The sequence below is a fragment of the Oncorhynchus nerka genome, linkage group LG15 (genome assembly GCF_034236695.1).
Source record: "Oncorhynchus nerka isolate Pitt River linkage group LG15, Oner_Uvic_2.0, whole genome shotgun sequence".
NCBI classification, from domain to species: Eukaryota; Metazoa; Chordata; class Actinopteri; order Salmoniformes; family Salmonidae; genus Oncorhynchus; species Oncorhynchus nerka.
The window spans coordinates 73644399-73656671 of record NC_088410.1 but is presented as its reverse complement, the minus strand read 5'-3'; the positions used below and the strand labels follow the sequence as shown (position 1 = coordinate 73656671).

General features: G+C 43.3%; 1 protein-coding gene across 15 annotated transcripts in view; it reads right to left on the bottom strand.

Annotated features, from left to right (window-relative positions):
* Nucleotides 1-12273, bottom strand: part of LOC115143275 (eukaryotic translation initiation factor 4 gamma 3-like) — a 72782-nt gene that overhangs the window by 22228 nt on the left and 38281 nt on the right. For 10 of the 15 annotated variants that reach the window (XM_029683497.2, XM_029683498.2, XM_029683501.2 and 7 more), the window contains 4 exons: nt 6794-6928; nt 2439-2568; nt 1486-2253; nt 1094-1182 (listed from right to left, as the gene is read on the bottom strand). In XM_029683497.2, the coding sequence (XP_029539357.2) occupies nt 1094-1182; nt 1486-2253; nt 2439-2568; nt 6794-6928 (1122 nt within the window). The remainder of the gene's footprint in view (nt 1-1093; nt 1183-1485; nt 2254-2438; nt 2569-6793; nt 6929-12273) is intronic. The other 5 variants (XM_029683500.2, XM_029683508.2, XM_065001885.1 and 2 more) reach the window with 2 other exon arrangements.

The following is a 12273-nucleotide window of genomic DNA, read 5'->3' as shown; positions in this document are numbered from 1 at the left end:
TCCTCCTTTTCCTGTTATCCACAATAGATCTCCTGGTCTTGATCACTTGAGGCAGAGGTTATCCTGGCACCACACGGTCAGGTCTCTGACCTCCTCCTTATAGGCTGTCTCATCGTTGTCGGCCTACCACTGTTGTGTTGTCGGCCAACTTAATGATGGTGTTCGAGTCGTGCCTGGCCATGCAGTCATGAGTGAACAGACCGTACAAGAGGGGACTGAGCGCACACCCCTGAGTGGCCCCCGTGTTGATGATCAGTGTGGCACATGTGTTGTTACCTACCATCAGGAAGTCCAGGACCCAGTTAGAGTGAGGTGTTTAGTCCCAGGGTCCTTAGTTTAGTGATGAGCTTTGAGAGCACTATGGTGTTGAACGCTGAGCTGTAGTCAATTAATAGCATTCTCACGTAGGGGTTCCTTTTGTCCAGGTGGGAAAGGGCAGTGTGGAGTGCAATGGAGATTGCGTCATCTGTGGACCTGTTGGGGCGGAATGCAAATTCTGGAATAATGGTGTTTTGAGCCATGACCAGCATTTCATGGCTACAGACGTGAGTGGGGCTGGTAGTCATTTAGGCAGGTTATCTTAGTGTTCTTGGGCACAGGGACAACGGTGGTCTGCCTGAAACATGTTGTATTACAGACTCAGTCAGGGACAGGTTGAAAATGTCAATGAAGACACTTTCCAGTTGGTCAGCGCATGCTTGGAATACACGTCTTGGTAATCTGTAGGGCCATGTGGCCTTGTGAATGTTGACCTGTTTAAAAGTCTTACTCACATCGGCTACGGAGTAATCACAGTCGTCCGGAACAGCTGATGCTCTCATACATACATACTTCAGTGTTGCTTGCCTCAAAGAGAGCATAGAAGTAATTTAGCTCGTCTGGTAGGCTTGTGTCACTGGGCAGCTCGCGACTGTGCTTCCTTTTGTCGTCTAATAGTTTGCAAGCCCTGCCACATCTGACGAGCGTTAGAGCTGGTGTAGTATGATTCAATTTTAGTCCTGTATTGACGCTTTGCCTGTTCGACGGTTTGTCTGAGGGCATAGCAGGATGTGCGCCCCCTCCCATAGAGTGAATAGAAAGCATCATTGCTTACCTCAGTCTCCCTCTGTAATGCATCTCCAACAGGACTCCCTTCATTTGGTTTCTTCCAGGTTTTTGGTGTAGCAGGAACAGTCTGACATACTGCAGAGAAAACAGCTAAAGTCAGCTATAGGCTGGCGATTTACCCCAAATTTCTTCCATTAAATATCAATGACTAGACTTATTATACTTGCAGAAAACAGTGGCCTTCTCCCCAGAATAACAATTAAATCCAGTTGTTAGTGTAAGCACTGTGCTGTTCTCAGCAGTCAGCATGGAGTTCAGTCTGGCTGATCCAAGTCTTGTCTATTAGCAACCGTTAACTGTTTATTTATAGTATACACACACATAGGCATCCATGTGACATCCACGCTGTCATGTCTGTATCCATGGCTATGCACATACCTGTAGTGGGACTCTTTCTGAAAAGGGCTTGTAGCTGTGGTTCAAGCTTGCTGTTTGGTGTGATGAGTCTCTCTGTGCCTGCATTGAGAGGGATGTCTTTAGTGTCAGAGAGCTTGCTGGTCTCTGCTGTGGCCTGCACTAGCGGCGGAAGGCCAGGGGGAGGCGCTGGAACAGCAGGCGCAGGGCTGGAGGTCAGAGTGACTGGCATCACAGTGATTGGTGCGATAGGGTCCATGACAGCAGGGGGCATCTCTGCCCTCACCTCACTGGGCACAGCCTCACTGCAGTCTTCTCTAGAAGCTGGGGCTGAAGCCTGGGGCTGGGTTGGGGATAGGGAGGGAGCAAGGGGGTAGTGCTCCTGAGACTGGGTGTCCATCTCAGCCCCAGTGTCAGCATGGCCATTCAAAGCCTTAGGGGTTAGGGCTGGGGAAGCAGCCAGGGTGCGTGGGGCTTCTGGAAGAAGTTCCTCTGTGTTTGAGGTCTGGGACTGAGTTGTGAGTGACAGATGCTTGGGGTCCGCTGCAGAGGAGGGAGGGGGAGCAGTGGGCTCCACGGCAGAGGGCTGCTCAATAGGGCCAGCAACAGGAAGAGGGGCCAGGATGGGGGAAACCACCACTGGGGCTGGGGAGGGAAGCTCTGGATCCAAGTGGGGAGAGGGAGCAGTTACAGATGCACTGGCCTCTCGCCTTTCCAATGAAGGTTCTGATTGACCAAGCCCGGGAGAGGAAGACTTCTGGACAAGCAGCTCCAATTTTGGCTTATCATCAACTGGAAAAGAGAACAGATAACAGACATTAAATACAAAAGAAGAGACAATTATTTACGCCAATCTCTTAACCGAGTCAACATTCAGGTTCTAAAAAACGTTTTATTCCTCAGGCCGCTGCTCTCAAAGCAGGGATGTATTCTGCCTGAAGGATGGAGGGGTGAGGGCCGGGGGTAGAGGGTCAGACCTGGCCCTGGCTTGCTGGCTGCAGCCCCAGGCGTGAGCTGCTGCTGTGGCTGCTGGGGGAGCTCCAGGCTGTAGGCTGAGTTGGCCTGGCCCTGGCTTTGCTCTGGAGTCTGGCTACCGCCTGGCTGCTGCTGCGATTTGAGGTAGAAAATGTGAGGATAATGAGGGTGCGTCCATAAAAACTAGCAACACAGACAGACAAATAAGCACAAAAATAGAATTAAGCGGAAATAAGGAGACCAGTGGGTATGGTTAGATACATTAGCCAAGGAAAAAACAGGGGGAGACAAGCAAGGAGACAGCAACCAAGGAAAGCAGGCAAAAGGGAGGAAAGGAGAAGAAGCAGCAAAAAGAACGTGCAAGAGTAGGGGAGGTGGAGTGTGGATGACAGGGAAATGGAGGCACACAAGGTTAAACAAAGCAAAAGGAGGGAGAGTAAAAAGAAAAAGGACAAAACACAGAAAGAGAGGAGAGAATGTTAAAGTCCAAGGAGAGGACAGGGAGGAAGTGTCATAAAAGCTTTCCCTCCACAGAATCCAGAAAAAGAACTGTAATTTAAAGATGATTGCCTATTTCTATAGACGGGTTGGTTGTTAAACAACAAAACTGACTTGTACGCAACTATGGGGAAATACAGATGGGGTTGGCTTAAATTGTTGACAACATGTCAACTATAATTCGTTGACAACATTGTAAACTATAATGTTTATTGAAAATATAAATATATTTTTTACAATGAGCACTTGTCGTCTCAAATACATCGTTACAGTTGTTGGTTGGCAAGCTAGCCAATGAGTCATATTAGTATAGACGTGACATCAGTCAAAACTAGAGGTCGACCGATTAATCGGAATGGACGATTAATTCAGTATTTTTGGACACCGATTTTGCCGATTTTAAAATATTTTTTACCACCTTTATTTAATCTTTATTTAACTAGGCAAGTCAGTTAAGAACACATTCTTATTTTCAATGACAGCCTAGGAACGGTGGGTTAACTGCCTCGTTCAGGGGCAGAACGACAGATTTTCACTAGTCCAACGCAATAACGACGTGCCTCTTGTTGCACTCCACAAGGAGACTGCCCGTTACGCGAATGCAGTAAGCCAAGGTAAGTTGCTAGCTAGCATTAAACTTATCTTATAAAAAACTATCAATCATAATCACTAGTTAACTACACATGGTTGATGATATTACTAGATATCTAGTGTGTCATGTATTGCGTATAATCGGACTGAGCATACAAGTATCTAAGTATCTGACTGAGCGGTGGTAGGTAGAAGCAGGCGCGTAAACATTCATTCAAACAGCACTTCGTGCGTTTTGCCAGCAGCTCTTCATTGTGCGTCAAGCATTGCGCTGTTTATGACATCAAGCATACCAACTCCTGAAATTAGGGTGGTGTAACCGAAATGGCTGGCTAGTTAGCGCGCGCTAATAGCGTTTCAAACATCACTCGCTCGCTCTGAGCCTGGGAGTGGTTGTTCCCCTTGCTCTGCATGGGTAACGCTGCTTCGAGGGTGGCTGTTGTCTTTGTGTTCTTGGATCGAGCCCAGGGAGGAGCAAGGAGAGGGACGGAAGTTATACTGTTACACTGGCAATACTAAAGTGCCTATAAGAACATCCTATAGTCAAAGGTTAATGAAATACAAATGGTATAGAGAGAAATAGTCCTATAATTCCTATAATAACTACAACCTAAAACTTCTTACCTGGGAATATTGAAGACTGATGTTAAAAGGAACCACCAGCTTTCATATGTTCTCATGTTCTGAGCAAGGAACTTAAACATTAGCTTTCTTACATGGCAAATATTGCACTTTTACTTTCTTCTCCAACACTTTGTTTTTGCATTATTTAACTTTTTATGGCTGCAGGGGCAGTATTGAGTAGCTTGGATGAAAGGTGCCCATATCAAATGGCCTGCTCCTCAGTCATAGTTGCTAATATTTGCATATTATTATTAGTATTGGATAGAAAACACTGAAGTTTCTAAAACTGTTTGAATTATGTCTGAATAGAACAGAACTCGTATAGCAGGCAAAAACCTGAGAAATTCCACTTCCTGTTTTGTTTTCTGGAGGTGGCAGATTTTCAACCAAGGTCTCATTGAAATTACAGCGAGATATGGATGAGTTTTCACTTCCTACGCCTTCCACTAGATGTCAGCAGTCAATAGAACTTTGTCTGATGACTAATGTGAAGGGGGGTCGATTGACATAGGAAATAGTCACCACAGCCATGAGTGGACCATGCTTTCACCAGGCGCGTTCACAGGGGAAGGACTTGCGTTCCACCGCTCATCTGAAGTAATTCTAATTCTCCGGTTGGAACGTTATTCAAGATATATGTAAACAACATTCTAAAGATTGATTCAGTACATCGTTTGACATGTTTCTACTGACTGTTACGGAACTTTTTGACATTGTCACGTTATAGTGGACGCGTTTTGTGACTTTTTACCAATTGGAATTGTTTACCAAACGCGCTAACGAAAGTAGCTAATTGGACATAAATAACGGACATTTTCGAACAAATCAAGCATTTATTGTGGACCTGGGATTTCTAGGACTGCATTCTGATGAAGTTCATCAAAGGTAAGGAAACATTTATCATGTATTTTCTGGTTTCTGTTGACTCCAACATGGAGGCTAATTTGGCTACTGTTCTGAGTGCCGTCTCAGATTATGGCATGGGTTGCTTTTTCCGTAAACTTTTTTTTGTTGAAATCTGACAGAGCGGTTGCATTAAGGAGAGGTAAATCTATAATTCTATGTGTATAAATTGTATTATCATCTACATTTATGATGAGTATTTCTGTTGAAACGATGTGGCTATGCAAAATCACTTGATGTTTTTGGAACTAGTGAATCTAAATAGCCAATGTACACAGATTTGTTTTACATAAATATGAACTTTATCAAACAAAACATGCATGTATTGTGTAACATGAAGTCCTATGAGTGTCATCTGATGAAGATAATTCAAGGTAGTGATTCATTTTATCTTTATTTATGCTTTTTGTGAATGCTATATTTTGCTGGAAAATGGCTGTGCTTATTGTGGTTTGGTGGAGACCTAACATAATCGCTTGTAGTGCTTTCGCTGAAAAGCCTATTTGAAAATCGGACACTTTGGTGGGATTAACAACGAGAATGGCTTTAAAATTATAGAAGACATGTATGTTTTAGGAATTGTAATTATGAGATTTCTGTGGTTTGAATTTGGCGCCCTCTATTTTCACTGGTAGTTGTCATATCGATTCCAATATCGGGATTGCAGCCATAACAGGTTAAACCAAATTGAACATTTTTCATTATTTATTTGAGGCTAAATAGATTGTATTGATGTATAATATTAAGTTAAAGTGTTCATTCAGTATTGTTGTAATTGTCGTTATTACAAATAAAATTAATCGGTATCGGATTTTTTGGTCCTCGAATAATCGGCATCGGTGTTGAAAAATCATAATCGGCCGACCTCTCGTCAAAATAAGACATGTTATCAAGACCAAGATAAAACAAGCCACCTACGACTCCCCACATGTCAGCTTCTTGTCATTGTTGCTAGCTATCTGACCATCCAAAATCACAACACAGACTTCTGCCCCATTGAAGCGTGAGCATAGTTCGTGACGTTGTCAGGTAACCCATTTATTAAAATTCTCAGCACATCAATGACTCATTTCGTTTGAATCAATGAAGTATAGAGTCTTATTCTGGATTTGTCATGGAGGGACAAAAAGCATAAACGACATGTTCCACAACATTTACTGCACAAGTGAGGGAGGAGATACAGTGATACATGCAGGTAGGTACTAATAGGTAATATATATTTATTTATTTATTACACGTCTGTAAGCCATATATCTGTGTGTCAAAGATGAATATGATAACACATTTACTATGAACAATGAAAGTGTTTAGATCACTTTTGTAAAATAGCCATGGTTTTCTGTTACTCAAATTGGATAGCAAAGGTTGTGAAGGCGAGGCCAGATGAGTGTGTTTGGGCCCAGTTGCAGAGCAATGGGTGGGGGGCAGGGAGTAAGGGACAGTGGCTGAAGTCTGAGTGGCTGGCTGTGTCTAACGCAGCATGGCAGAGGATGGATTACAAACACAGAAAATGTGCTGTGCCTGCATGCATGGCTCTGTCTGTGTGGTGCCAAAGCCCTGGTGGCTTAATTGCCTGTTCCCTCCCAACACCAAGCAGTCTGCCCTGGGCACAGATTACACAGACATGGGTGAAAGGCTAACAGCTCAGTTCAGTGGGCCAGTGGCACACAATGGCAACGTGTGTGTGTGCGCGAGAAAATAAGCCGAATATCAGGCAGCATGAGAGAAGATGTGTCCTTACTTGCGGAGGGGTGGGGGTGGAGGAGGGCCGTCCGACAGGGGGGGTTGGATTTCGGCTCCCTGTGCCCCCTGCCATGATCTCCTCTGTGATGTCCCTGCCGCCCTGGTTGGGGTCCCGGATACGGATCTGGGAGGACAATGACACAAAAGGAGCGGCATCTCACTAAAGTGCCAGCGTTTCAGAGCAACCCTCCCTCAGCCATTCAAAACAGTGAGTGTGTTGTGTACAGGAGTGCATCTGTGACCAAAAGTTTCAGACATTTTTATTCAGCTTGTGCAAATGTAGAGAGAAAAAGCTTAACAGTATTTCAGCAGAGGCACTTGAAAGGGTTTCTAGCAAGATAATATATTTTCATGTGAGTCTTAACAAGTGGGTCATAAGAGTCCAAACGGAACAGCACTATATTTCTGAATACCTTAAAGTTTCCCACTGGCCCTAGATCAAAGGTTCTCTGGCAGAAGAATAAACACTAGAAGCGCAGAGGCAGTCATTTTGACAGCATATTAATTTAAAATGAAAATATCTCTGCCATTTTTAAAGTCATGCCACCTCTGCCCTGGACTTTTCCTAAATACGTTTTTTTAACACATGTATGTTGTTAGAATTTCGATATCAATGTGTGTTATAAGAAGTTAAGAGGACATATCATCCCTTCCCCTTGCCACCCGTCATTAACCAGCTGTCAGCCTGCACAGCTAATGACAGCTAGGATTGCAAAGGGCTGGAAATTGTCCATGGGAAGTTAAGCCTTGGAATATTGGGAATTGTGCATAAACTCATCAAAAAAGTTATAACAGTGAACCTTTTTTTGTGGGATACACAAGGCAATTCTAGGTCTTGTGGCATATTTTGGTTAAACTATCCCCAATTCAATGGAATTGCAACCCTCTGCATGCACAGTGCATTCTTCCATCACATGTACAGCTGCTGATTCTCAAGATCTTGCACTAATGAGATGCTCTTGAGCCCACACTACTATACTGTCTGAGCCAAGGACTACATGCTTTCTGGTAAGTTTTGAATACTGGGTGGGGTGAATATATTTTATATGACATACATGACTTTTTGTTAACTAGTAAATAGTAGCCTACAGCAAAGTGTGTTTAAATCATCTCTAATGTGTTAACAATTTCTGCTAGTTAGTTCTTGCTACCATGTGGGTTTTAGCTTGCTAACTGAGAAGTGGTAATTCACCTGTTTCCATACACATTTAATTTTAAAACATTTATCTAACAAAAGGAGTTGTTTAATCTAACTGCTTAACTATTGATCCTTTTTTTTTTTTTTTTTTTTACTAATTTCTTTCTAATCTTTACAGGAAAATGCCATGGGCACTATCTGATGTGTGGAGACATTTCACTGCTGCTAATGTAGAAGGAAAAGCTCTGTACATTTGCAAATACTATGCCAAATCATATGTGAAGAATGCAACAAAGATGCAGAATCATCTGGCCAAGTGCATAAAGTTCCCTCAGCGCTCACAACAAGCAAATTCTGACAAAAGTCCCTCTACTTCTATTCGAGGTGAAAATGATGAATGTCATAGCTGAAACAGAATTAGTTAGGTAACAAAGATAAATAAGATGTTATTTACTTTCATAATATGCTTGTGAGATACTTGTCATTAGAATGTCTCTTTTTGGGCATTGAAGGGAGTTGAAAGTCCGTGTTGCCCAGCAACAGCCCCAAAACATCACTGCTCTAGAGGAGATCTGCATGGAGCAATGGGCCAAAATACCAGCAACAGTGTGTGAAAACCTTGTGACTTATAGAAAATGTTTGACCTCTGTCATTGCCAACAAAGGGTATATAACAAAGTATTGAGATAAACTTTGGTTATTGACCAAATACTTATTTTCCACCATAATTTGCAAATCAATTCATTAAAAATCCTACAATGTGATTTTCTGGATTTTTTTCTCTCATTTTGTCTGTCATAGTTAAAGTGTACCTATGGTGAAAATTACAGGCCTCTCATCTTTTTAAGTGGGAGAACTTGCACAATTGGTGGCTGACTAAATACTTTTTTGCCCCACTGTATACTGTTACACTGGCAACACTAAGGTGCCTATAAGAACATTCAATAGTCAAAGGTTAATGAAAAGCAAATGGTAGAGAGAAACAGTCCTATAATTCCTATAATAACTACAACCTAAAACTTCTTACCTGGGAATATTGAAGACTCATGTTAAAAGGAACCACCAGCTTTCATGTTCTCATGTTCTGAGCAAGGCAATTAAACGTTAGCTTTCTTACATGGCACATATTGCACTTTTACTTTCATCTCCAACACTTTAATTTTGCATTATTTAAACCAAATTGAACATGTTTCAATATTTATGAGGCTAAATAGATTTTATTGATGTATTATATTAAGTTAAAATAAGTGTTCATTCAGTATTATTGTAATTGTTATTATTAAAAACTCCAGTGTTAATCTGCAATATTGTAATTATTCGCCTACCTCCTCATGCCTTTTGCACACATTGTATATAGACCCCCTCCCCCCTTTTTTTTTTTCTCTACTGTGTTATTGACTTGTTAATTGTTTACTCCATGTGTAACTCTGTGTTGTCTGATCACTCTGCTATGCTTTATCTTGGCCAGGTCGCAGTTGCAAATGAGAACCTGTTCTCAACTAGCCTACCTGGTTAAATAAAGGTGTTCTCAACTAGCCTACCTGGTTAAATAAAGGTGTTCTCAACTAGCCTACCTGGTTAAATAAAGGTGGAGAAGAAAAAAAAAAAAAAAAAAGTCAGATTAATCGTTATCTGCTTTTTTTGGTCCTCCAATAAATCGGTATCGGCGTTGAAAAACCATAGTCGGTCGACCTCTAGTGTCACCACTACAATGTCTCACCACCTTGGCCTGGATGAGGGCAAGGTTCTTAGCAGTCTGGCAATATACACTTCCAAGCAAGTGCTTTGGGATGGAGATGCAATATGGCAGTTGTGCCAACACATCTCATTAGCCACCTAGTGGAAGGGACTTTGTGGAGCTGAGGCCCTTTCCCCTGTTGCCTCAATCATCCTCCAAATCCCACCAACATCAGCCACCTCAGTATGCACCTGACCCTTGTTTGGGAACACAGACCAAACCACGGAACAGGCTGAACAATACAAGGGTTGAGAAATTGGTGGCCACCCGGGAAAATGTGAGGCTTTTTGAGCCTAACAACGAGCCATCCTCAACAATGTTGGAGAGTGACAGTGAAGATGAGGTCTCGGAGTCTGATTTTCAAGAGGTGGACATTGAGGAGGTCTAGGGAGAAGACATGGAAACCTGAGAGAAAGACAACCAAAACTTAAGTTTCTAGACTATAATTTTACAGATATATGTTGAAAACCTTTTTTGGGAGATGCAATGGATTATTGGGGACCATTCAATATTCCCTTTGTTGTTGTTCAGTGACATCATCCCATGTGAAGAGTCAACTAATCCAAAATTAAATCTAGAATCGCCTTCCTCTTCCGCAACAAAGCCTCTTTCAATCATTCTCCCAAACATACCCTCGTAAAACTGACTATCCTACCGATCCTTGACCTCTGCGATGTCATTTACCAAATAGCCTCCAAAACTCTACTCAGCAAACTGGATGTAGTCTATCACAGTGCCATCCGTTTTGTCACCAAAGCCCCATATACTACCCACCACTGCGACCTGTATGCTCTTGTTGGCTGGCCTTCGCTACATATTCATTGCCAAACCCACTGGCTCCAGGTCATCTATAAATCTATGCTAGGAAAAGCACCAACTTATCTCAGCTCACTGGTCACCATAGCAACACCCACCCGTAGCACACGTACCAGCAGGTATATTTCACTGGTCAGCCCCAAAGCCAACAGTTCCTTTGGCCGCCTTTCCATCCAGTTCTCTGCTGCCAATGACTGGAACAAATAGCAAAAATCAATGACGCTGGAGTCTTATATCTCCCTCTCTAACTTTAAGCAACAGCTGTCAGAGCAGCTTACCCATCACTGTACCTGTACACAGGCAATCTGTTAATAGCACGCCCAACTACCTCATCCCAATATTGTTATTTATCTTCTTGCTCTTTTGCACCCCAGTATCTCTACTTGCACATCATCATCTGCACATCTATCACTCCAGTGTAATGCTAAATTGTTATTATTTTGCCTCCATGGCCTATTTATTGCCTTTACCTCCCTACTCTTCTACATTTGCACACACTGTACATATATGTTTCTATTGTTGTATTGATTGTACCTTTGCTTGTGTAACTAAATTGTTGTTGTTTTTCTATTGGAATGATTTAATCATTTGCAATTATGTTTGTCTCCATATGATATGGTAAATACACTGCTCAAAAAAATAAAGGGAACACTAAAATAACACATCCTAGATCTGAATGAATGAAATATTCTTATTAAATACTTTTTTCTTTACATAGTTGAATGTGCTGACAACAAAATCACAAATTATCAATGGAAATCAAATTTATCAACCCATGAAGGTCTAGATTAGGAGTCACACTCAAAATTAAAGTGGAAAACCACACTACAGGCTGATCCAACTTTGATGTAATGTCCTTAAAACAAGTCAAAATGAGGCTCAGTGGTGTGTGTGGCCTCCACGTGCCTGTATGACCTCCCTACAACGCCTGGGCATGCTCCTGATGAGGTGGCGGATGGTCTCCTGAGGGATCTCCTCCCAGACCTGGACTAAAGCATCCGCCAACTCCTGGACAGTCTGTGGTGCAACGTGGCGTTGGTGGATGGAGCGAGACATGATGTTCCAGATGTGCTCAATTGGATTCAGGTCTGGGGAACGGGCGGTCCATAGCATCAATGCCTTCCTCTTGCAGGAACTGCTGACACACTCCAGCCACATGAGGTCTAGCATTGTCTTGCATTAGGAGGAACCCAGGGCCAACCGCACCAGCATATGGTCTCACAAGGGGTCTGAGGATCTCATCTCGGTACCTAATGGCAGTCAGGCTACCTCTGGCGAGCACATGGAGGGCTGTGCGGCTCCCCAAAGAAATGCCACCCCACACCATGACTGACCCACCTCCAAACCGGTCATGCTGGAGGATGTTGCAGGCAGCAGAACGTTCTCCACGGCGTCTCCAGACTGTTACATGTGCTCAGTGTGAACCTGCTTTCATCTGTGAAGAGCACAGGGCGCCAGTGGCGAATTTGCCAATCTTGGTGTTCTCTGGCAAATACCAAACGTCCTGCACGGTGTTGGGCTGTAAGCACAACCCCCACCTGTGGACGTTGGGCCCTCATACCACCCTCATGGAGTCTGTTTCTGACCATTTGAGCAGACACATGCACATTTGTGGCCTGCTGGAGGTCATTTTGCAGGGCTCTGGCAGTGCTCCTCCTTGCACAAAGGCGGAGGTAGCGGTCCTGCTGCTGGGTTGTTGCCCTTCTACGGCCTCCTCCACGTCTCCTGATGTACTGGCCCGTCTCCTGGTAGCGCCTCCATGCTCTGGACACTACGCTGACAGACAC